Consider the following 26,450-nt stretch of genomic DNA (forward strand, 5'->3'; position numbering starts at 1 on the left):
ATACATACAAAAGGTACGAGTTACCCTAACCCTTACCTGTGTATGCATTTCAGTTGTGCTACATCATATTTAAATGCATTTAACGTGTAAATGGAAGATTCTCTTGTAGGGAATGAGAAAAACAGGGTTGCAAGTGGAAAACTTGGTAGTGGTCTCTACTGCCTCCATCTCAGACTCTGTTGTTAAGGGCGTGGGGATGGAATGATGTTTCTCTCAGCTTTTCCTGATAAGCCTAGAGACCCAGTACTGATTTTGGATGGATGAATCCCTGGCCCCACTCTTTTGCAGTGTCTTAAGTTGTTCATGTAATCAATCAGTGGAGAATCACAGCACAGCTCCACCTATCCTATTTCCCCCCACTCTTTTATTTATAAACAAAATCAACAGAATAAGTGCAGAAAAGAATATTGGCAGCCCCTTGCCCCCCGTTACCTGCAGCAGGCAGTGCTCACAGAAATGGTATTCTGCAGCCAGGCAGTGATGGCAGACAGAGGTAAGCACCCCCCTCCCACCAAAGAGAGCTACACCAGACAACCCAAAATATCGGCCGAGTCACACTAATACCCCATTGCACTGCAGTGAGCTCTGGCTCCTTCCTAGAAGTGGCTTATTGCCTATGAATTTTCATTGCTTGGGTTTTTGTTTTTTTTGCATTATCAATTTAGGTTGTCTCTAATCTCTCCTTCTGGGCTAGTCTGAAATCACTCTTCCACAAGAGCCTGGCATCCACGGGAAGGGTAGCAAGTTAGGAAGAGAGAAGTGCCTACGAGGAGATGCACCTTAAAGCTGCCCTTCCTCACTTTATTAGTGTAGGGCAGGAAACAGCCAAGCACAACTGACTCTCAAGGTCCATTTGTCCTCATCCCAAAGGGTAAGTTGCTAAGGCTACTCTCCAGAAAGTGGAGGAAAGGAAACACACACTACTTTGCTTTCTCAAAGCAAAGGAGGTTTCAGTCTAGGACCTGGCGAGGGGCAGAGCTTTGGGGCACCAGCTTAACCACCTTCTTTTCCCATTCTCATTGGCCAGCACCAAAAAAAAAAAAAAAAAAAAGCCCTCTACTATGAGACAACGCAGGCCACTGCCCAAGTGCCATAAAAAATAAATACATTAAAACGTTTTTCAGAATACATACAAACAAAGCGATTCATGTTCCCAATTTGAGTTTGGGAAGGACAAACCATCTAAATATACCTGTTTCCCATCCATCTGCTATCCCACACACTTGGTCAGGTAGCTACAACTGAACAGCTCTGACAGACTGGAGGGGTAAGTTGAACGGTACCGTTGTGGAATAAGAAACATTTGATTCCTCAGGAAAAAGGTTAAAACAGTTGCTATTCCCATAGCAAGTAGAAAAAACATTTCAGGATCTTGGGGGGGGGGGGGAGCTCGAGTTGTTCAGCTGTGTGCCCTGCGACACTAGGATAAGGGAACCTACGTTTTCCTCCCTCTCCATTCTTCCCAGCTCACTTAGAGAGCTGCATGGCGATATCAACACAGATCCACTGCTGCGCCCTACCACAATCACCTTCTCCTCCTTGTTCCAAATAAATATTAGAGCTTTCTGCCCACATGACAGCAACTCAGTAAAACTGCTAGCTTGAGACCTCTATGGAGGAAAAGGCTGTAACAGCACCAAGTGAAGAGATGGCAGGGTGGCGTGTCCTCTGCCTTACCCACCCACCCCTGCCACCCAAGGGAGTAAACAATCTGGTTAGCAGCAGCTGCTTGTCATATGCCAGAGCTGGATTCTCGCAGTCAATCTGTCCTGTATGGCACAGAAAAAGGGAACACTGCCTGGCACTGCCAATTTTCGAGTCCAAACCGTACGCTTCATAAGGCATGAAGGGAGGGCAGCAAAAGAAGGCAGGGCATCTGAAAAGTAAGAAGGGCCAAAACAACCATATCCGACATGAGTGTGGCTCTGCCAGAGTGCCACACACATACACACACACAGGGAGAAGCATATTCTTCCTTACAAGTTGGACTGCGGTCCCAAAACGCCATCAGCAGAAAATAGAGGAAGCATTCATCCCTTTGTACCAACAAGCCAAGTCTCATTTGATTGATAGGGGTGCCCAGGGTCTTCCTCCAGGAAACCACCTCCTGTCTGCTGGCGAAGGTGTCCTCATAGTGCTGAGATGTGTCGGGCAAGGAATGTAGGCACGCATACCTGCCTGCGTGGGGAGTTGAGAGCGCCACTTTGGCCAAGACTGCACCAGGAGGATTCTTTTTCAGAACTTGCCCTGCTTTAACTTGTCAATGTGGTAGGTGAGTTTCAGTGCTGGCCCAAGCTTCAAGCCCATGTACTTCATCATCATATCGCTGCGCAACAAGAGCAAGGCCTTGCCGTCAATCTCCTGGAAACACAGAACAGAGAGAACCACATTTGTCTGGCCAAGCCTCTCGCAGCAAGATAATGCCTCAACATGGCCAGAAGCAAAACTTTAAAGAGACGGGTGGGGCTAGCAGTAGTTTGAGATAATGCTATGGCTGGGCTGGTGGACTTTTCAATGTTACGTGTACAGAAGATGGAACTTGTTCCAGGCACTGCTTTTTCAAAGCTGTAAGGCACTATGGCATAACAAGCGGCACATACCAAAATCTCAGCTGTACAACCTTTAAAGCAGGCCTGGGGAATGTGTGGCCCGCCAGATGTTACTGGACTACAACTCCCATCATCCCTGAGCAGTGGTCATCATGGCTGAGGAAATGGAGTCCAACAACTTCCCCACTCCTGCAGTAGGATATTGAGACTATGTGGCTGTACATCTAGATATACACAGTGTTGTTGCAGGCTAGCAACAAAGTGGGGCAATAGCTTGGTGGTAGAGGACATGTTTTGCATGCAGAATGTCCCAGGTTCAATCCATGGTCTTTCTAGTTAAAAGGCTCAGTTAGCAGGTGATAGGTAACACTGCTCTATGCCAAAGACCCTGGAGAGCTGCTGCCAGTCAGAGTTGACAAAACTGGGCTAGATGGACCAATGGTTTGAATAAATATAAGGCAGCTTCCTATGTTTCTATGTTCCAGCTCCAGCCCTGCTCCCAACACTACAATTGTTTAAAGCAGGCACAGGGAACAAGTGACAGGACTCCCAATGCCCATCATTCCTGATTTTGCAAACTGATGGAAGTTGAAGTCAATAACATCTGGAAGGACACCCATTCTATTCCTATTCCAAAAGATGAAAAGGGTGGTCTTCCCTGTCTAAAACCAGTATAGCTATTTGGGAAAAATCTGACCTGTAGCAATTTTTTGTTCCTCCCTGCAACCCAACTGCTCTTCACCAAAGGCAGTTATGCCCTTTTTGCATATACATAAATAAATCCAAATTCTGCAAGCACAGAAGCTGTTTGGAACAATTCTGCTTTTGCTAAAAACAGGGAAGACAACAACTTCTGTAAGTCACTGGATATCTTTTCCAGTCATGCCCAAACACTTTAAAGGCTGAATTGCATTGTTGGGTTGAAAGGAGAGATTGTCAGGGAGCCACATCTGAAAGCCCAGACAAGGTTTCATGCTGGCTATCAGCTAGTGTCAACTTTGCCTGCTTTCTCTTTCTCTCCTGACAATGCCCACCACCAGCATTTTACCTCATCTCCCTCCCCTTCTTGAACTGTATAGATTTGCTTCACCAGCACATACTCCCATGAATAAAAATGAAATCTAAGATGATGCTATCACCAGACTTAGGGGGAGGGAGATTTCATGGGAGCCTTTTATGTACTGTGGGAACAAGTCTTGCCTCAACTCTCCCCTCCAATCTACGCTGGGGATGTTTTGTTTATTCCTTGAACCAAATATGTGAAAACCCAAGAGGCCCCAGGGGAACCAGACATATCCTTATTAGATCCCAGCTATTAGTCACCTGCTAAAAGGTGCACAGAGGAGAATGGAAATGCGAGGGCTGCACTCAGTTCAATAAAATAGATCACTATTCCTGGGCTCAGTTGCCAACTCAGTACCACCAGGAATGTTCCTACTTCAAAGTCTCACTTTCCCCCCAATTCCTCCATTCTACATAAAACATCTCCCGCTTATTGCACTACTCCCTCACTGAAATGGCTCAATAATATAATAAAATTTGTGCATCTTTTTCAGACATTGAAGTGGGAATGTGGAGGGATATGCAAATACCATTATTTCATTACCAATTAACTTCTTTCAATAACTAAAGCTACAAAAGATGCAAACCAGTTTCCAATATGTATACGCACAACATTATAACTGTGCAAAAACTGGCATTCTGCCCAGTCAGGTATGTCGCTTTCAATAGGGCAGTTGCACAGATCTGCGCAAGATGTGCAAACCAAGACGTCTGTCATACAATACTTGTGAAGCTGAGCCTGTGGTGCTTTCAGTGAGACACATGCAGCAGAGATTATCTCTTGTGCTTTGGTCTTTGCTCTACATCTGATGATCAAGCACATCCACCCTGGAGCTTTGCTTCCTCTGACTAGACAAGCACCAAAGCTCCTCAAGGGGAAAGGAACTTGGTACAAAAGTTTGGCAAAAAGTAAGGCTTCTTTGTTAAAGTCTGCCTCATGGTGGCTGTGAGTGCTTGTGCCATGATTCTTGCAGCAGGAGGAGAGTGTGACCATGAAAGAGACACCCCACCCCACAAATTGCCCATGTTGTTGGTTATATTTACATGCTTTCGGAAGAGGTCTGCATGGGGTCCCAGTTGTGGGTCAGCTTCCCTCACAAACTGCATGACATCTTCCACTGTCCAGCCAGATGGGTCTCGGCTGCCCAGCCGTGAGGTGTCTCGAGGAGCAAGGTATCTGTCAGAGCCTAGAGGGAACAACGGAAACAAATCAACAAATCAACAAAACCCAAACACACTTGTGTCCTGGCATGATAGGATACTGCAGGGCTCATGATTTTTCCAGGTGGTCTTTTTTCCAAAGACTGCCACCTGTTTTGTCAGTGTTAGTTTGCACAGAGCCATTTTCACGTGAACAATGCTGCATGTCACCGGTTGCCCCCTTCTCTTCCATCATGCATGGGAAATAATACATTGCATGGAAACACAAGAATGGAGCTAGGGATACAGTAGTGCCCCGCAAGACGAATGCCTCGCAAGACAAAAAACTCGCTAGACGAAAGGTTTTTTCGTCCGCGATTTGCCTCGCAAGACGAATTCCCCTATGGGCTTGCTTCGCAAGACGAAAGCCCATAGGGAAATCTCCGGGGACCTCTTTTAAATGCTAGCGGTGGGGAGCAAAGCCTTTCCCCCCCCCTCCGGCCTTCAGAAGAGGTCCAGGAAGGCTGGCGGGGGCCAAAAGGCTTTGCTCCCCAGCGCCAGCATTTTAAAAGCTGTCCGGGATAGCAGGGAAGCGCTTCCTGCTATCCCGGACGGCTTTTGAAGGCAGGAGAGATCCGCGAAGCCTGGGCGCGCTGCCGCAGGCTTCGGCATGCCGGCAACTCTCCGCCAGCAGCGGCAGAGCTGCCGCTGCCGGCAGAGAGATCCGCGAAGCCTGGGCGCGCTGCGCGCAGGCTTCGCCATGCCGGCAACTCTCCGCCAGCAGCGGCAGAGCTGCCGCTGCCGGCAGAGAGATCCGCGAAGCCTGGGCGCGCTGCGCGCAGGCTTCGCCATGCCGGCAACTCTCCGCCAGCAGCGGCAGAGCTGCCGCTGCCGGCAGAGAGATCCGCGAAGCCTGGGCGCGCTGCGCGCAGGCTTCGCCATGCCGGCAACTCTCCGCCAGCAGCGGCAGAGCTGCCGCTGCCGGCAGAGAGATCCGCGAAGCCTGGGCGCGCTGCGCGCAGGCTTCGCCATGCCGGCAACTCTCCGCCAGCAGCGGCAGAGCTGCCGCTGCCGGCAGAGAGATCCGCGAAGCCTGGGCGCGCTGCGCGCAGGCTTCGCCATGCCGGCAACTCTCCGCCAGCAGCGGCAGAGCTGCCGCTGCCGGCAGAGAGATCCGCGAAGCCTGGGCGCGCTGCGCGCAGGCTTCGCCATGCCGGCAACTCTCCGCCAGCAGCGGCAGAGCTGCCGCTGCTGGCAGAGAGATCCGCGAAGCCTGGGCGCGCTGCGCGCAGGCTTCGGCATGCCGGCAAGTCTCCGCCAGCAGCGGCAGAGCTGCCGCTGCTGGCAGAGAGATCCGCGAAGCCTGGGCGCGCTGCGCACAGGCTTCGGCATGCCGGCAAGTCTCCGCCAGCAGCGGCAGCGCTGCCGCTGCTGGCGGAAAGGTCCGGGATGCCTGGGCCGGACAGCTTTTGAAGGCAGGCGGGGGGAGCAAAGACTTTCGCCCCCGCCAGCCTTCAGAAGAGGTCCAGGACCTGTTCCGGAGTGGGGAGGGGGGGCGGGACACCTGGCCCCGCTGCCCCACTTCGGAAAGCTGTTCCGAAGTGGGGAGGTGGGGCGGGAACACCTGGCCCCACCGCCCCACTTCGGAAAGCTCTTCCGAAGTGGGGAGGGGGGTCGGGAAGACCTGGCCCCGCCGCCCCACTTTGGAAAGCTCTTCCGAAGTGGGGAGGGGGGTCGGGGACACCTGGCCCCGCCGCCCCACTTTGGAAAGCTCTTCCGAAGTGGGGAGGGGGGTCGGGGACACCTGGCCCCACCGCCCCACTTCGGAAAGCTCTTCCGAAGTGGGGAGGGGGGTCGGGAACACCTGGCCCCACCGCCCCACTTCGGAAAGCTCTTCCGAAGTGGGGAGGGGGGTCGGGAAGACCTGGCCCCGCCGCCCCACTTCGTAAAGCTCTTCCGAAGTGGGGAGGGGGGTCGGGGACACCTGGCCCCGCCGCCCCACTTTGGAAAGCTCTTCCGAAGTGGGGAGGGGGGGCGGGGACACCTGGCCCCGCCGCCCCACTTCGGAAAGCTCTTCCGAAGTGGGGAGGGGGGTCGGGAACACCTGGCCCCGCCGCCCCACTTCGGAAAGCTGTTCCGAAGTGGGGCGGGGGGCGGGGACACCTGGCCCCGCCGCCCCACTTCGGAAAGCTGTTCCGAAGTGGGGAGGGGGGTCGGGAACACCTGGCCCCGCCGCCCCACTTCGGAAAGCTGTTCCGAAGTGGGGAGGGGGGTCGGGAACACCTGGCCCCACCGCCCCACTTCGGAAAGCTCTTCCGAAGTGGGGAGGGGGGTCGGGAACACCTGGCCCCACCGCCCCACTTCGGAAAGCTCTTCCGAAGTGGGGAGGGGGGTCGGGGACACCTGGCCCCGCCGCCCCACTTCGGAAAGCTCTTCCGAAGTGGGGAGGGGGGTCGGGGACACCTGGCCCCGCCGCCCCACTTTGGAAAGCTCTTCCGAAGTGGGGAGGGGGGGCGGGGACACCTGGCCCCGCCGCCCCACTTCGGAAAGCTGTTCCGAAGTGGGGAGGGGGGTCGGGAACACCTGGCCCCGCCGCCCCACTTCGGAAAGCTGTTCCGAAGTGGGGCGGGGGGGCGGGGACACCTGGCCCCGCCGCCCCACTTCGGAAAGCTGTTCCGAAGTGGGGAGGGGGGTCGGGAAGACCTGGCCCCGCCGCCCCACTTCGGAAAGCTCTTCCGAAGTGGGGAGGGGGGTCGGGAACACCTGGCCCCACCGCCCCACTTCGGAAAGCTCTTCCGAAGTGGGGAGGGGGGTCGGGAACACCTGGCCCCACCGCCCCACTTCGGAAAGCTCTTCCGAAGTGGGGAGGGGGGTCGGGAAGACCTGGCCCCACCGCCCCACTTCGGAAAGCTCTTCCGAAGTGGGGAGGGGGGTCGGGGACACCTGGCCCCGCCGCCCCACTTCGGAAAGCTCTTCCGAAGTGGGGAGGGGGGGCGGGGACACCTGGCCCCGCCGCCCCACTTCGGAAAGCTCTTCCGAAGTGGGGAGGGGGGTCGGGAACACCTGGCCCCGCCGCCCCACTTCGGAAAGCTGTTCCGAAGTGGGGCGGGGGGCGGGAACACCTTCTGAAGGCGGGCAGGGGGCAAAAGTCTTTGTCCCTCCTGCCTGCCTTCCCAGGGGCTTTTAAATCGCCCTGGACAGCGGAGAAGTCCTCCGCTGTCCGGAGCGATTTTAAAATGCCGCCCGCCAGCATTTTAAGATAGCCCCGCACAGCGGAGAAGTCCTCCGCTGTCCCAGGGTTTTTTAAAATGCTGGGGGTGGGAAGAAAAGCCCTTGCCCCCCCCCAGCCTTCAGAAGAGGTCCGGGGACAGACTGTCCCGGACCTGGTCTGAAGGTGGTTTCCCTAGGAACGCATTAATTGATTTTCAATGCATTCCTATGGGAAACCGTGCATCGCAAGACGAAAAAACCGCAAGACGAAGAGAATTGCGGAACAAATTAATTTCGTCTTGCGAGGCACCACTGTACTTCATTAGAGAGAAGAGATGTTCTAATTGCCCTTACCCCCAGCACTAAGTCTATGCAAGGCAGAGGTACTGCACTGAGAAAGACTGGAGGGCTGGTGAAGGTGCCTGTATCCTTGAAGTCTGTAGTCTCTTGAATTCCTGCTGGGACTGGATGCACTGACAGCATTCAAGGCGGAGTCCATGGGGTCTAGGCGTGGCTCCAAGGGACCTGGCAGGCCATCACTCAAAACAAACGTTTCACCTGGAAGACATACAACCAACTAATGAGAGAAGTGCAGCCACCAGCTGCAATGCTGCAAAGTACCCAGAACGTCCAAACTGCAGAAACAGCCTGCTTCTGCCCAGACAGAAAGTCAGGAAAAGAACAAAGGAAAGGAGGAGGAGTAATCACTTTGCTCACAACTGAGTTCCAGTCCTTTTGGTGGCCTCCCCTTCTCTACCAGTTTCATTCACTAATCCAAACTTATTGCTACTTACATTTCATGTTCATTTAGTTTGACTATCATAAAAAAGATAGCAGGGGTAGGGAAAAGAACTCTTTCCAGCTCAAGGGCCGCATCCCCTTCGAGTCAATCTTCTAGGGACTGTGGAAGGCACAGTGTTCAGAACAATTCCTGCCATTCCCCAGAAGAGGAAGAGACATGGTAGTGGTGGGTAAGTCCCTACTGAGGGGGACAGAGGCAGCAGTGTGCAGAGATAGCAGGATGTCCTGGGAGGGGTGATGTCTTTCAAGCACAAAGATTCACAATGTGACAGAGGTTACTGATCTGATAAAACCCACTGAACACAACTCTTTCCTTCTGATTCATGTGGGTACAAGCGATACTGCCAGACACAGCCTTTGACATATAAGGGACTATAACACTCTGGGTAGGAAGCTGAAGGGCCATAGGGCACAGGCAGTTTTTTCATCACTCCTTCCTGTTGACGGTCATGGGTCAGGGAGAGGACAATACTAGAAGTAAACCTCTAGCTGCACAGGTGGTGTCATCAGGAAAGGTTTAGCTTCTTGACCATGGTCTCCACTTCCTGGAGGAAGGACTTCTGGCAGGAGATGGGTTACACCTCACAGTGGTTGGTAAGAATGTGTTAAGAGTCTTGCAAACCTGATATGGAGAATTTTAAACTAAATCCTGTGGGCTGATGGTTGGGGGAGACAATACTACAGGTGACAGAGGGAAACCTGTACCACAATGATAAATAAGAGAAAAAACTGATCTTTCTGTTCTCCAATCTGTTTGCTGCTAAACTCGGTGTACATGAAGTGCAGTCCAACTGATCCCTCAGCATCTGGGCTGGATTCACTATGCCAGTTATGTCTGTGGCAGCCTTGGGCAAGGACCTGTTTGTGCAACAGGGCTTTCCCCCCTCTCCCCGCCCCATGTATCCCTGCAATGACTTCAGGGTAGTTGGGAGGACCCCCAGAACAACATGGGGGTAGGGTGAGGAAAGTGAGGTGGAATTGTTCCATCTGGCAAGTTGAAATGCTTGTGCAGACTGAATGACTGAAGAGTGTGATGCAGAATTCCACTCTCTGTCTGCCTGATTTTCCTGATAAATCCTATCATTAGGACTTTGAACTTTACTGAGCGTGCCACAGGCTCAGTCTCTGCATTCGTGAATAATCCCTAGCAGGCTCTTGCATGGGTTAAACTTGGACTGCAGACTGGGAAAAAAAGTAGAAGGGCTTTGTCCATTCTCTACTGCATGATTGTGGAACCACTGGGCCTCCATATGTAGCTGGACCACAACTCCCATCATCCTTTACCACTGATCATGTTGACTGGGGCTGACAGGAGCTGGAGTCCCATAACATCTGGACCGCCACAGCCCCGCCCCCTCTACTGTATTGATAATCCCACAGCATCATTGAGCTGAACAGTGTTTTCAGGAATATTGTTCCAAGGGCAGTATACCTGGGGAACAGTACCAGTCAACAGGACATTACGGACGGTCTCCCACCTACAGTGCCAACTCTTGTCAGAAAGAGAAAGAAACTTCCAGAGTGGCTGGGTAAACTCAGCCAGATGGGCGGGGTATAAGTAAATTTATTATTATTATTATTATTATTATTATTATTATTATTATTATTATTCCATAATATGCCAGCTGGGTCATAAAAAAGGGTCCATCATGCCCATCATTGTCCAGGAAGCCCATAGGCAGGACATGAAGGCAATAGCCCTCCTGTGCTATTGTTCCCCAGCAACTGGCATTCAGCAGTATGTTACCTCTGAAACCATCAAAACTATATAATAATAAAAGCTATAATAATCATAAGGGGTTACAGTAGATTCAGCTCCAATTGCTACTCAAGGATTATAAAGCTCTTTGCAAGCCAAAGACCAGCAGCTTCATACTTGCATGCATTTGCTGTGAGGAACAAGACAATATGGAGCTAGGGAAGGTTTCCAGCTCCAAAGTGTGATGCCAAACGAAGCTTTTGTGGAAAGAAGTCATGTTGTAAACATTGCATTTGGATTGTCTGAAGACAACTGGATAATTGTATTGTGTACAAGAAAAAGCAGGAGGCTTCAGGAAATGTAGTGATTGCTTGAAGGGATGGAAAGAAACTCCCCTTTCCCCTGTCTTGACTTTCTCAAAATTCAGTAAGAGCTGGTCAGAAAAGTCTGGGGGGCCAGGAGTGGGGTTGGGTTGCTTCGCCCCTCAATGGTGCACACAGCTATCAGGGACCAAGCAGGCTGTTCAATCCAGCACTGGGAGGTGCGGAAGGGAGGTACCTCCCTTTCCCTGAAACACTTCCTTCAATCCTAATTGTAGATTCAAGAACAGACATAGAAAGGGCAGGAAGTTACTGTCTTGATAGCCCTAAATCAACCTTTGCCAACCTGATGTTCTTCAGATGTTTTGAACTACAACTCCCATCAGTCTCAGTCAGAACAGCCATGCTGGTGGGGGGTGGAAGCTGTAATCTAAAGTATCTGGAAACCACCGAGCTGGCAAAAGCTACCTTAAACAATGAATGACCAGGATAGAAGCATGCTAGATTTGGAGCTGTTATATGTCTTTCTATATCTTCATCAACCTATGCTGCTGATTCATAATTAATATTAACAGCCAGGCTGGGAAAAATATGCTGTGCTCACCTTCCAAAGGGTGATGGTCATTCTTTGGTAACTTGGGGGAGAGAGCACTGTATGGAGGGGAATCTTGTAAATATCTCTTTGCACCCCGTCCTGGTCCCAGTAGAGAGCCATCTAACGAAATGCTCCTGTCTAGAAAGAGAGAACAAGCCCTGCTTAGGATCAGAGTCTTCCTTGGGAATCAGCCCTGCCCAAGATCTCCAGAACTTCCACTATGCATGGAAGCCCGAACCTCAGTCAATAGACATCAGAGTTGCAGAACTGTGCCATTGTTTTGGAATCTAGTTGGTTCAAAATAAATAATACCTGCCAGCACTTTGGTCCATTCAATAAAGAAAGGCTTATGAAAGGGACAGTGGCACTTCGCATACTGTTCTCAAGCCATTCTTTTACCTTTTAAGCGTGTGTGCAATTTAGGAAAAGAAATGATATTACTTCAGTTCTTCTGAATGTGAAACTGCTGAACATTTTTAATCAAGGCTCAAATTTTTCACAGCAATGTTTTAATAGACCACAGAGACGTAGGAGTTGTGGAGTACATTGTCCGCAATATGCCGATGACACACAGCTCTGCTCCTTTACAACTGCGGGTGTGGCAGTAGATGCGCTGGACGGTGCTTTTCAAAATGGTTCTCAAATATATTGGCTGACTGTAGGGAACCTGGGTGTCTTAGTTTCAGTGAGCATGACTAAAAGTGTGAAGTTAGTTCACGTCTATGTATGACATTTCTGAACAGCGGTAGGGTGCAGCCTGATAAAACTGAGTGTTCAAACTCACAGAAATAGATACAGCTCATCCATTATATCATTAGCACATTTTCTTTTGCACAGTGCTGACTCCTATGTGTCAAATTCCTAAAGATAGAAACCACCCAGTGACATATGGGACAATTAGCACAGGGAAAAGAACAATTAATTATGTCTAGCCCTAAGCCTTGCTTTTCTTTTTTTTGCCAGTGCCTGCATATCTATCTATCTATCTATCTATCTATCTATCTATCTATCTATCTATCTATCTATCAGACAGTAACCTCTATCTCCACCTTTCTAAGTAACCAATGAATTACCATGGCAGTTCTGAGACATGGTGACTGGCCAGCAGAACTTGTCTAATGTCTCACTTCCGGATGGCTCTTGTTATGCAGACTGCAAGCACCGTTCAGCAAAAGACCTAGTTCCTCAATGGGAGGTGGATGTTTTGGGGATCCAGAGAGTAGCAGATACGTAGGAAATCCATTCAAACCCTTGTAATGCTTCACAGTAATCTAAGGCCACCACTACGTTTATAGGTTTACCATAATGTACTCAGAGCACAGAATCTGAGGTGTCTCATCACACAGAGCACCCAGCCCTGCTTACAAAGGAAGTGCTCTTAAACCCTTCCAGTTCTTTGTCAGGGGAATTCCTGCAGGCAGAATGAACCCAAGGGGGGAAAAAACACCCCAAAAGGCATTTGCCTGGGGAATGAATATATCTGCGCTATTGCATTTTGTTTGGTAAAACCTTCTCAATCTGCAGAGACATACTGGAACAACTCTTAGCCCCAACTCCTACCTGGTAGGTACCTGTCGTGGTCGTACTCGCGTGAGTGCTGCACATGATGCTGAGTAAATGGCTGGTTCCCAAAGAGGTTGTCGCTACGTAGGTTGTGGCAGAGTTTCTCAAGGAAGCGGAGGACATAGGTGATGCTGTTGACTGCTGGTAAGGTCAGAGTATGCTGCTCATGATCAAACACAGCTGGCGGAGGAAAGAGAACAAAGACAAATTATAAAAGTCTAACAGATTGTCTGGGATTGCTGGATCACATAGACCCCTCCTACAATTCATTTACTGAATGACTAGAACCACAATTTTTCCTGGCTTCCACTAGAATTGCAGGAGGTGTCTATGTGAAAATATCAAACACAAATATTTAAATCTTGCTTTTTGAGGATTACAAACACCTTCAGAAGGTGAAGCTGCAGCAACTGTAGATGAATCTACCATGGCTTAGATGAGTAAATACAATGGGTGGCATTCAAAGAAGTTTTACTCAGATCCACTGAAATTAGCGAACATAGCTAAATTAGGTCTATTAATTTCAACATGTCTAGACTTGAAAACTTAATTGAATACCACCCAATGACAGTATTCCAATTTACTTTTCGAACTAATAGAATTGATTCCATCAGGGGTCTGCTTTTAATTGGATTGATTATTTTAGATTTTCAGGTTGAATGAAATCAAGTAAACACCTGGTTTTATTTAATGTTCAGTGGCTGACGGTTTTATGGGTTATATTTTTATTGCTTTATTATTGCACTGCAAACCATCCTGTGATCCTGTTTGGATGAAAGGTGATCTATAAGTAAAGTAAGTACATGAGCATCCATGAGGGGGGCAGTCCCCTCCCCCGGATGAACCATAACTGCCAAATTCCCCGATTTCTTTCTTCTGCTTCTTCTTTTTAAAGCTTTTGTAAAGCTTGAGTTATAAGGCAAAATGTGAAGGCACAATTCTCCTTAATTTTTGTGAGAAACTAGCCTTCTCCTTTCATTGTTGTTTTTTTAATTTTTTTTTGAAGTTTACAATATTCAACCATATCACATTAAAAAAAAACCTTCCCATGACTTCCCTCAACTTCCCCTTCAGGTTCTTAAAATATTTACTACTTCTGCTTAATTGTTGTCTTATTTTTATTATCTTATATCTAAATGCTCTTATTTTCTTATCAATTTTATACCAAATTTTCTTTCATAATTACATCTTACACTCAATTATATTTCATATTATTGTTTCTTGACCTTTGAACTTGTTTTCGTAGTTGGAAGTGTTTAATCAAACCCTGCCACTGACTCCTTTCATTGTTTCACTTTGCCCACACCCCCTGGAATAACTGCTGTAGACATTCATGATTAAGTATAAAATAAGAAAGCAGATCCACCAACTTCAAGAGAGACTGCACAAGAGTGTGGGAAGAAAAAGAATTCTTACTGCCTCAAAGGGAAAAAAACAGCAACATACCTCTTGGTGCAAGTTTTACTGCTTTAAATACTTGCAATGTACCGCAGCAAGAGTGGGAAAATGACCCTGGCCTAATGAAGCCAATGGAGCCACACTGCAGTTGACTGTTTTTTCTTGCATACATTGAGATAGTCTTGAGAACATGACAAATGAGTTGTAGCTTGTAGAAGTGTTCTGGAGGACACTGTTCAAAACAGAGTAGGGCAGGCAGACAAATGGGGCTGGCTCCTTACCTGAAATGATCTCGCCTCCATGGCCTTGCTTCAGGAATGAGAAGACAGTATGCTGATGATAAGCGCAATCAATGCAAGCTTGGACTGCTTGCTGCAGCACCACAGATGCTCGAGCTGGTCCAAAATGGTCAGGCAGCTGCTGGACTTTCTTTTTGTCCAGGTGAGGCCCAGTGCTACCATTTTTATTCAAGTAGATGCAAACTGTGAGGGGGAAAGGCAGAAGCCTTTAATAACTGGACTCTGGTTAATAATAATAATTAATAATAATATTAATAATTTATACCCCACCCGTCTGGCTGGGCTTCCCCAGCCACTCTGGGCAGCTTCCAAAAAAATATTAAAATACTGTAATACATCAAACATTAAAAGCTTCCCTAAACAGGGCTGCCTTCAGATGTCTTCTAAAAGTATGGTAGTTGTTGTTCTCGTTGACATCTGGTGGGAGGGCGTTCCACAGGGAGGGTGCCACTACCGAGAAGGCCCTGGTTCTCTGTAACTTGGCTTCTCGCAGTGAGGGAACCTCCAGAAGGCCCTCAGAGCTGGACCTTAGTGTCTGGGTAGAACGATGGGGCTTTAAAGGTCAGCACCAACACTTTGAATTGTGCTCGGAAACGTACTGGGAGCCAATGTAGGTCTTTCAAGACCGGTGTTATATTGTTTGCCTGTAACTGACTGTGCAGTTACTAACTTGGTAGGTCTGCTCCACTGAAAACTATCACGTGATGTTCCAAATAGCTTCCTTGCAGAGTCAGACAGTTCCCAAACCCTTTTACCCCAAGGGTCAGTTATCTGGCTGGTCTCAGTACTGGAGGACCGATTTTGATGCTGCATCAAAAGGCTCTCATCACAGAACAGTAATTTTTAAAATGTGACTGTAAAATGAAACTGAGCAATTTCCCCCTCTTAAGTCTTCCACTCCCTCCACCGGTATAGACAGAAATGGAAGGGATCATATATATGTATTACCAGCTTTAGTTTGTATATTACCTTAAAATGACTTCCCCCATAAAGAAATATTACACCCAAGAAAGAGGATGAAATGCATTCCGCACCTGTAGGGGCCTGCATAGCAGAGCTAGGGATGGTTGCTGCATCCTGTGGTACTGTGCTAGTGTCAGGTTCGGGAGTACTTGTTGTAGGGGAGGTTGGGGCTGGATTTAGTAAAGTTCGAGGTTTTCTCTGCAAAAAAAAAAAAAAAAAGGAAAGAGATAATATTAAAAGAGATAATATTAATAAACTTTAAATAAAAAATGCATATAAACAGGCAAAAGGACAAAAAACAAAGTGGATAACACAGCACTGAGGACCTAATCTCAAGGAAGCTGGGAGGAAATGGTGCATGGGGGGGGGACGACTTGAGATAATAGCAACGTGTAAGGGGGCCTGAACAATTTAGTTACAAAGGATAATGGGACAGGTATTTTAAAATGACAAACTTTATTTGTTACATTTCCATCCTGCCCACCCTCTGAAGAGCTCCCATCCAGGTACTAGTCAGACCAACATCTTCGTTTTAGAAATGATATGGGTACTTTCAGGCCTCAGTTGCACCTCTAGCCAGCTTGAAACTGTACTGAAGATGGAAAGTTGCATTGGACTACTTGTACATCTAGCCCAGCAATCTGGGGTCTCTCAGATGATGACATTCCCATTACTTGATATTGGATGCTTTTAAATGGAAATGAATGTAGAATGTTCAAGAAATCATGTGATCAACAACCAAATTATGACCCCCCCCAACCCAAATCCCTGATTCTACAGATCTATTTGTTTGAATAGTTTTTGAAAGGTACCGAAGTAGAACTGCTCCTAGTTGAGGAAGCACACATCAACTGTGAAGTCATGAATACACACCTTACTGCCAGGCTTTGGTCCCCTCTTCTTGGGGAATTTCAAAGGCTCCACAGCTTTGGAGGGGGTTGGAGTGGAGTGGTTGGTCAGAGCCTTGGGTGTCCGGCCTCGCTTACGACCAGGTTTGCGTCCCCTTTGTCCAGGCTGATGTTCCAGGAGAGTCTTTGTGCCACTGTGCATGCTGCCCTTTTCAGAGATCACATCAGGCACAGGGGGGAATGGGCTCTTTGGAATCACCACTACCACAAAAAAGGAGAGAGAAGACCATCAGGTACCAACATAGCCTTATGCAAAAACACTTTCATGCGTATTCAACTGTACACTCAACAGAAGAGCCACAACTCAGCGGTAGAGAACTTGCCTGATACGCAAAAGGTAACAGGTTCAATCCCTGACATCCTGAGGTTAAAAACTCCAGTTTGAAACCCTGGGGGATTGCTATCAGTCAGTTTAGACAATATTAGTTAGGTGGATCAATGACCTGCCTTGCTATGAGGCAACTTCCTATGTGCTTGTCTACTCAGAAGTAAGATCCACTGGGAGTAGAGATCAATGAGGCACACTCCCAGGTATGCGAGTATGGACCTGCAGTCTTAATCTGTTGCGGCAAACGCAGTCTGGTGGCACCTTAAAAAACCAGCGAGCAAGCATATGACGACAGAAGTTCTCATGGGCCACAGCCCACTTTGTTACACGTAGCCCAAGAGGTTACCAGACTTTGCTGTTCTGGCCGCATATGCTACATTTTTATGTGATTTTTTTAAAGAGGGTGATTTAGACTTGCAGCATGAGATATGTCACTATACATTGCTTCAAGCCAATATATTGGTGTGGTGCAAGCCAACATTGTACAATCTGAACTGTGATAAATTGCAATTTAGATAAGCCCCAAGACAGTTCCAAGGGCCATGTCCAATATACTGCTAACGTTCGAAATCTGCCTCAAAGGCAAGGCGAAAGTTCAGTTCCTATTGGCAGCCATCTAAAAGTCATTTTCTGTGGCAGTTTGCTCATAAAAAAGGCATTGGACACAATCTAAGAAAAATGAGACCGTTTCAACTACCCTTTCATGAAGTTCCATACAGCCCATACGGAAACTCCAGTGCAATCTATAACCTTGACTATTGTTATGCAAGACTAGACATAAATCACAACAAAAAAATCAAATATTTTCTTTCCAAGAAAACTGTGTGTTTATTTACAGAAAAAAACTTTATTTTGTTTAAATTGCCACTAATCCAAGAATATGGTATTTTCTAAGATAGTTGTTCAGAGGTGTTACAGCTTCCAAGAGGCCTGCTTGGAACATAAAAGCTCTTCTGAAATGAAAATCACAAGGGGAAACCAGAGAACCATGCCCTCAAATGTTCACCTACTAAGTAGTTCCAACATTAACAAAAGAGAGAGAGAGAGTACATGGTAGAGCTGGAGAAGGTTCACAAAAGAGCTATCAAAATCATCATGGGGCTGGAGCAATTTCCCTGTGAGGAAAATTCACAACATTAGGGGCTTTTTAGTTTTCAAAAAAGGAAAGGCAGGGAAGACATGACAGAGGTGTGCAAAGTTATGGTGGCAAATGTGGATGGGGACTATTCTACTCCCCCAAATACTGTAACCTGGGGCTAATCAATGAAACTGAATGTTGGAAGATCAGAACTGTCAAAAGAAAGTACTTCTTCACACAGTGTGCAATTAAAGCTTTGGAATTCGCTCCCACAACATGCAAAGATGGCTACCAAATTAGATGGCTTTAAAACAGCACTAGACAAATTCATGGAGGATAGGGCTACCTATGCTTACTAGCCATAACATCTATTTTGGAGGTAGTATGCTGTTGCAGGCAATATGGCTCTGAATATCAGTTGCTGGAAATCACAAGCAGCAAGGTTGCTTTTGCACTCACATCTGCTTGCACATTTCCCAATGCATCAATTTGGCCGCCATGAGACCAGAATGCATGTCTAGATAGGCCTCTGGCCTGATCCAATAGGTCTCTTCTTATGTTAGCATCCCCCTAACCCTGAGACAGGATCATTTGTGAAGCATACTTTAGGGATAAGATACTCTCATATAATCCTGTTTTATTAGCTGCATTTTGAGCAACCTTATCTTATGCCTTTCCAACTATTCTCATGAGGTTTCTTTCTGCTTCTTCAAGGTTACAGCACTAACTTTTGGTTTCCTTTTACTGATTATTACAAGATCCTGCATTTTTGTATCTCCTAACCTTTCTGCTGCTCAAAAAGAGGCAAGGTATGAAAAACCTGTTCCTCCCTCCAACATATAAGGGAATCATGGAAATTAGTGCTAAGTACGACGACCCCATCCTTTGCACTACCCAAGAATCTGGCTTGTTTATTGACAACACTTGTTTTGAAGTTAGCAGTGTTTCTAGATGCTTTGTAGTCAGTTCCAGAACATAGAGCCCCAAGTTTTGTAGTATGTGTGGCAGCCAAACCAACTACAGCATGAAGAACAGTCGGCTGGCCCAGGCAAGCTGCTTATTAGCAGAGGTGAGGTGCAAAGCACCTGCCCCCCCAGCACACCTGCAGTGAGGTTTAATATGGAGGGGTGGAGAGGTCCTTCACCCAGCAGTTTAGCAAGCTGCTGGGAGAGGTGCCTTTCCAACACAGGAGAAGGACAGAGGTGTCAGATCTCACTAATTCTCCTGGACCTCTAGTCTTTCCATACCACTGACCACAGCATACTTCTGGATAGGCTCTCGGGGTTGGGAGTTAAGAGGCATAGTGTGCCATGGGAACACTGATTTAAGTTTATGCCTGGGAACTACTTCTCAGCCCCAGGGTGTTTGTGGGGTTCTGCAGGTTCCATCTAGTCTTCCGTGCTTTTTGATATCTATATGAAACCTTGCTCACCTGGGGATTTGAGGTGAGGTGCTATCAACATGTTGATGATATCTAGCTCTAATTCTGCCTTTGCTCACACTCATAGAGGGCTGGATGAGTGCCAAACAAAGGAGCTTGATCCAGGCAAGATGGTGGTTCTGCAGTTAGGTAAGTAGTTTGTTCAAAGAGATGGATCAAGTTTTCACTCCAGATCTGGCTCCTTGATCCAACTTTTGTCACTGAAGGCATGAATAGCTTCTGTGCAAAGCAGTCCCCCCCCCCTTTTTATCTTAGGCTGGTGGCCTTCGTTGGACAGAGACTGCCTGACCACAGGTTTTCATTGTCTATCTTGGACCACCTACTGTAATGCAATATATGTAGAGTTGACTTTAAAGAATGTTGGGCAGTTGACTGCAACCACTCATAGCTCGAATGGCTACAGTCTGTTTCCAAACAAATTCATAGTGCTGCTTCTTAGTCCTAAAACCCCAGACAGCTTAGGACCCAGGTACCTAAGTGGACACTTGCTTGTATACAAACCTTGAGTTCGTTTTAGAGACTCTTCTCCAGGTTTCCCTACCAGTCAAGATAAGGTAGGTAGCAACTAAAGAGCAGAGCCTGCTTTGTGGAATTCCATTGCAAGGGAAGCCACCCTAATGCCAACATTGTTATCCTGTCAGTACCAGATAAAGACATTTCTGTTCTCCCTTATTTTAAACTGTATTATTTTAAGCATGCTGTAATTTATTGTATTTTAATTTTGTGTTTCATTTTGTAAACTACAGTGGAAGTTTCCCTGAAAGGCAGCATAAAAATATTTTAAACACACCCATACCCTCTGTCGTTCTAACATTGTCCAAGGACTTAACTCTCTGAAGTAGTCAGTGGGTACAGTACAAAACAGTCTGACAACAGCTTGCCCACAAAGTTTGGAAAGCTGCCTATTCACAGAATTCCCACTCGTATTCAGCTGCAAGCCAAATGCCTAGAAATGATATTCTCTTTCTAGGAAGGACTAAAGAACAACCACTTAACTCCCAACATTGAATCTTTTGCTCCCACATAAGTCAGCCAGCCCCCAAGATTCTGCTTGAAAGAGGACACAAGCAATGAACACTAGAAATACAACTAAAAACAAATGTCAAAATCTGTTACCTTTCCGTCAGAGGCAATGCTACAGTGTCACTTCGACTTATTCACCTCCTAGTAGTCCAATTGAAGGCACGCTACCCTAAATGGAAGAGTTGGTGTAGACGCTTACAGGTCTTCTTACAGAGATCCCACTTTCCTTAATTTCTACCTGAAGCTGTTCTCCCTTCCAGGCAAATGAAGTAAAGCTTTCCGGGCCCTTAATCTGTACACAATTGTTTGGAAAAAATGGCTGACAAATACAAGAAGAATGTATGGTGCCACTTAACACATCTCCATGGCAACTTAAAAACGATTAACTTTTGCTTGCCTGCTGAGCAGAGTAAAGTTGTGTTGAAAAGGCTGACTGCATTAACGGGAACAAAGGAAACTGGGGCAAGCGTCTGCAATTATGATCTCTGCTGTACCCACAGTAACGTTCATCGCCCTTGGCACAGCAATGAAAGGAGTGCATCCTTTCTTAGGTCTCCTTTGCTTGGCAAGATCTTAGTGCGTTCCTGCCAGCTGGGATAGTGCCAAGGCAGAAACTCCACTCCTCTGCATTCCAGATCTCCTGATAAAGTGGAAGACTGCTTCTGGCTCACAGTCTGCCCAAGGACAGTTAACTCTTGCAGTCCTGCCACGCAGCTACTGTATCCAAGAAACTTCCTCTCCATTATTTCCCAACTTTTCCTCAAACCGAGACTCAACACGGCTTACACAGATTTAAACAAGACAGATACAATAATATCCATTAGTGCTGTCCAGCTCCACTAGCGTTTATTATAGTCATGTTAAATCCCAAAAATAAAGCTTGATGATGTGGTCCAATGGTGTATATGGCAATTATTCAGAAACTCGGTGAATGTTACTCTTTACCCTTTTAGGAGGTTAATGGTAAAAATGTCAGAAAACCTGAAAACCACCACCACTTGCCTTAGGCAACTGTTGTAATTTCATCATTGTTTCCTTATAATCGCCCCTCCATCCCCTATGTAAGACTAGACAGGTCTCTGTGCAAGACAGCACAGATGATCAGATGCTGCATCAGATTTCTTCTCGTTATCACTATTGTCCAATGCCATTTCTGTGAGCTGGAAATTTTCACCATGGGCAATTAAAAATGTACAAAGAAAGATGACTTGTGTATTACCAGAGATAAGGGTGTGTAAAGAAAATATACTGATGCAGACAAAAACCTTGTGTAAAATATTGTAAATTTGGTGTAAGGAGTTTGGTGGGTGGGATTAGAAATCAGTGGCCACAGGACAAAAATGATTAGAACTCCATGAGGCCCAGAGCTGCCAATGAAGGGGGTGTGTGTAAGGGGGCCATCAGCAGCCATAATGGACCACTTTGAAAGATGGGTATTGAGGTGTTGGGTTGACAGACTCCCTTCTTTCTGAAAATGACCACCCGACAAAACTAGCTACATATTAAGAGAGAAGGAGGATAACTGGGATCATTTTCTGAAGGGATCCAGTGGTTCTGAAGGGATCAAATGGTTTCAAATATTCTCCCTAAATGTCAGAGAAGACTATGTTCTAAATATTTAGCAAGTGCCTTGCCATGTACCAATAAATGATATGTACCTCTAGATGACAGAAGCAAGGATGAAACTACATGGACTTAGTAAAATCCTTTAGTCATTCTTCAGATTTTCTGATCAGAGGTTTTTAATACTTTCCAGAAATTTCAGAATTTTCTTATATAAAGAACCTAGTAGTTATTATACACGCAAACACACAAGCACACACGATCAGGAACTATGAACTAGGATCAGAAACTACGATCACAAAGACTTACACATTGGCCCTGGACATAAAAGCCTCCACCTAGATGATGCAGAAAGTTATCTACTTGCTTACTATATGACTCCATCTTCTTGATGTTTCCTTACCTGTTAATTATTGCATTTTATATGACCTTTCACACAATGTAAAAGCTACTTCTAGAAATCTAGCCCATGTTTAGCATTCATTTCCATGTTAATTGTTTCCAGAAAAAAACAACTGATTGCAATCTTGGCAACCTGGAAAATCATGGGAGTTTTGAGTTGTAAGATTCCTGCAGTTTTTAGAGATCATGCCCCACTGCTCATGTAATGAAATTCTGGCAGGTATTTTGGCATACTACATGATGAATCATAGGGGAACAGAAGCGCATATGCACAGAAAGAGTAGGAGAGTGGCGATATTAGTTGTGACAACCACAGATACTAGTGTGAATGAAATATAGCATGACATGGTGGCATGTTGATCACAGCCACAGTTCCATAATGCAACAGGTAATGCAGTGTAAAAGGAACACCAGGGACCAGAACAGAAGCACTAGCATTATAATCAGCAAAACTAACGTAATAAATCCCACACCTGAATGCAGACTATGTATCTGAAGTTGGTGGCTCCCGTGAGCAGAAGATGGACAGGTGGATACTCTGCTCCCTCTAGTGCTAAAGAAGCAAAAATACTCCAGGTTTTTTTTTTACACCCAAGTCAAGTTATTGGGATGAGCTGAAAACCTAAATACGTAGTTAAATTAAGTTCACATCTCCAGAACCCATGAGTACACACCTTGCTTTCTAGCCATTATAATTTTAATATCTTAGCTACTGGAATATTAGCCCTGAACTTCTGGTTCAGCAGAGCTGACAAGCACAAGTAACTGTAGGGTCCATTCCTATGTTGGCATTCTCTAGTCTGAACAGTTAATGAGATTATCAGGGTTGGTAAAGACAGCATAGAACAAGAAGATAGTCCTGTGCAATCTTTTTGGGGCATGCTTTCAGCCAGGATTCCACAAATCCCCAGGAAAGAATGCTTTAGGCCCTCTGCCATCACTCACCGGCCCTTGTCAGGGCATCAGCAGCACACAGATCCTCTCCCCCAAGTTATCTGAAATTGCAGGTAACCCAAGAGAAGCTTCAGTTTTCTCTGAAGTTCATTTGACCAGCCTTCCCCCACATGTTTGCCCAAGGACTTGGAGGACAGGAGGGAGATATCTGCACTACTTCGGCCTACTCCAAAGTGCAGTGTAATGCAAGACACATGCACTCATGCACGCTGCCTATGTTCTCTGCATGTTTAAAGAGGATGCAGGGGATAGGCTGATAACTACCACAAACAATGGCTGATTGAGCCAAGCCAAGATATACAAACTATTGCTTCAAAAGTTCACTGCAGTAATGTACAATCAATATTATGGGAAGCTGCTATGAGAAGGCTGTATGGAGAACATAAGCAGCAACATGCTTAAGAGAGAGAAAGCACAGAGACATGGCAAAATATTTTTGTGCTTGACATAGCTTCCACCACAACCATGACTATACTGGGAAGATTTCAAAGCATCCCATTTGATAAACGTCCACAGAACCCAATACCACAACAGAGAGTGCAAAAGACAACACCAACAAAATATTAGCTCACTTTTTAAAAACCATGTTAAACCAAAATACATAACCCTCCATCAAAGATATGTGCACAATGATATGTTGCCAGTCCATAGCCAACTATTACCCATTTCAGGGGTGAAATGTAGTAATGCTTTGATAGGACTCTCACCTTTCGTTCCAGGGGGCTGCAAGTTGTCACCGGTCAGTGAACACCAACCAACTGGAAAGATGTCGCGAGAATCGTAACGGCACCAGTAATCAAAGGCTCCCCTCCAGCCATCAAAAGTGATGAGGACCTCAGAACCCCGCACCTCACCAATGGTGGCAGGGCAGATGAAATGTGGATTTTTCCTATCTACAGCCTCCAGTTTCATCCCCATCTTAAAGAAATTCTGGGATGGAGATGGTGGCTCCTAGGAGGGGGAAGGGACATGAAAAAGGATCAGATGCAACTCAATTAATACACATATGTGTGCATGTACACACACGGCTTACTTTACAGACCTATGCTGCTGACTTAGCAGTGCACTCATTAGCCCTTGTTTCCCAGCAGCTGCTGCACAAGGAATCAGATAAAGGCTACTGGTGGGCTGATTTACAGAACTTAATTGCATCACAGGCCAAGTTCAGATGCAATGTTGAACTTTGGCTTATTTTTCTTAAACCAGGTTAAATTCTACATTCAAACAACAGTACCTTCATTCATTTTCTGCTGTCAACCTAGCTTCTCAAATTGGGAGCTTAATCCAGGAAGTTGCTAACTGCAGTTCATACACTTGTCTTTCCTAAGTCCAAGCCAAGTTACCCTCATGAAGGGTTGGTTAAGGATAACAAAGGAGGGCTGTATGGAACACTACTGGGGGAGGGGAAGCACATAGCGCAATGCAGTAGCAGGAGTAGCACTCTGTGCATCACACAGATGTTCACTGGTTCAATGGAACCTGAGGTCCTCCAGATATTGCTGTACTACAACTCCTAACATCCCTGACCACTGGTCATGCTAGCTGGGAAAGAGATGGGATCCCCAATAACTTCTAGAATGCAACATATTCACCTTTACAGTAATCAGGGAAAGATTACACTCAGTATAAAAACAACTAGGGTTCAATGTTATGTCTAAATGGGGACATTGAGAGTTCTGGCCCCCTACACCATCCTGTCAAACCTTGGTCCTCTGGCATACCTTGTGATGCCCTGCTGCCAACCTTTTGCTGAATTATTTTCTCCCTTTTACTCTCCACAAATATAATTTTCAATCTTGCCTTTTCACATCCCTACTTTCCATCTGTGCTCATGTTCATATTGTTCTTATCCCATCTTGCTCCTGCCCCGAATCTGATCCCACTTTGCCTTCTGACTAGACCCAATCCTTCTGTGACTTACCTCTTTGGCCCACATACCCCGCCCCCCCACCTGTAAAGTTATTAAGTGTGCCATCCATGACACCGCCACATCAAACTTAGGGACATTCGCTTTCTTTCTTTCAGAAACTTAGGGTCTTGCTATCTATATGCTCTGAACAGGAGTACTGTTAATGAAGAGGAGTGGAACAAAGGCCTCAACCCCCACTCCTTCCAGGCAAATGGAGAACCAAACTCATAAGCACATCAAAGGCAGCTACATTGTCTTCAGAACAGGAAACGATGATGGCCATACCTTGTGGAAAATCCTAACAGGTGCCATTTCTGCTCCATTCAGAGTCTTCAGGAGAAACATGGGCCAAGAAGAAGCATTCAGTCGAAACCCTGCAACAAACAGAAGTGGAGGCCATAAAAAGCTTAGCAGCAGCTTTCAGTTCTGCCATCCTTCCATCATGAAGGTACCTTGATGTATTCATCATAACATTTAGCAAATGTACTGAAAATCAAGGAATATTTCTCTTGAGAGAGTCTAAGGAAGCTTAGTTTGCACCATACTATTGGCTGGACTTTTTGTTGATGCAACTACTTGAGTACACCAAGATTTTCTAATAGGTAACATAAGCAGAACTTGGAAATAAATGCAATAGTATTTTAAGAATGTGAACTGGTGTTTTATAGTGGGCTTAATCATGACATCACAGCTAACACAACCCTCTTATTGTAATCCATTGTGGACCCATTCTGCTGGGAAATTAGAAGAACTTTCCTGAAAACTTCAGCTGTGTCACTTTTGACAGTGAAGTACAGTAAAGCAAGTGATCTGCCCTGTACAGCCTCAGGCACACTTGTACAGAAGAGTGTATTATGAGTCCTTCTGCATATTTAAATCTGCTCTTAATTCAGAGATGCAGAGCCACTAGCATGGCTACCTGTGGTCAGTAACAAGTGCCTAGAGCAGGGTGAGCAAACTTTTTCAGCAGGGGGCCGGTCCACTGTCTCTCAGACCTTGTGGGGGGCGGGGCTGGACTATATTTTTTTTGGGGAAATGAACGAATTCTTACGCCCCGCAAATAACCCAGAGATGCATTTTAAATAAAAGCACACATTCTACTCATGTAAAAACACCAGGCAGGCCCAGAGATGCATTTTAAATAAAAGGACACAAACACGCTGATTCCCAGACCGTCTGTGGGCCGGATTTAGAAGGTGATTGGGCCGGATCTGGCCCCCAGGCCTTAATTTGTCTACCCATGGC

At 46.5% G+C, this 26,450-nt stretch overlaps 1 protein-coding gene across 6 annotated transcripts in view; it reads right to left on the reverse strand.

Moving 5' to 3' along the window:
• Nucleotides 1–344: 344 nt before the first annotated feature.
• SCMH1 (Scm polycomb group protein homolog 1) overlaps nucleotides 345–26,450 on the reverse strand; it is a 47,182-nt gene continuing 21,076 nt past the window's right edge. For 5 of the 6 annotated variants that reach the window (XM_082231622.1, XM_082231620.1, XM_082231621.1 and 2 more), the window contains 10 exons: nucleotides 25,491–25,579; nucleotides 24,004–24,247; nucleotides 16,473–16,708; nucleotides 15,671–15,797; nucleotides 14,619–14,819; nucleotides 12,937–13,119; nucleotides 11,386–11,514; nucleotides 8,316–8,519; nucleotides 4,656–4,798; nucleotides 345–2,361 (listed from right to left, as the gene is read on the reverse strand). In XM_082231622.1, coding sequence (XP_082087748.1) covers nucleotides 2,236–2,361; nucleotides 4,656–4,798; nucleotides 8,316–8,519; nucleotides 11,386–11,514; nucleotides 12,937–13,119; nucleotides 14,619–14,819; nucleotides 15,671–15,797; nucleotides 16,473–16,708; nucleotides 24,004–24,247; nucleotides 25,491–25,579 — 1,682 coding nt within the window. In that variant the 3' untranslated portion in view covers nucleotides 345–2,235. The remainder of the gene's footprint in view (nucleotides 2,362–4,655; nucleotides 4,799–8,315; nucleotides 8,520–11,385; nucleotides 11,515–12,936; nucleotides 13,120–14,618; nucleotides 14,820–15,670; nucleotides 15,798–16,472; nucleotides 16,709–24,003; nucleotides 24,248–25,490; nucleotides 25,580–26,450) is intronic. The other variant, XM_082231623.1, reaches the window with a different exon arrangement.

This window comes from Podarcis vaucheri, assembly GCF_965113315.1.
Source record: "Podarcis vaucheri genome assembly, chromosome: 7".
NCBI classification, from domain to species: Eukaryota; Metazoa; Chordata; class Lepidosauria; order Squamata; family Lacertidae; genus Podarcis; species Podarcis vaucheri.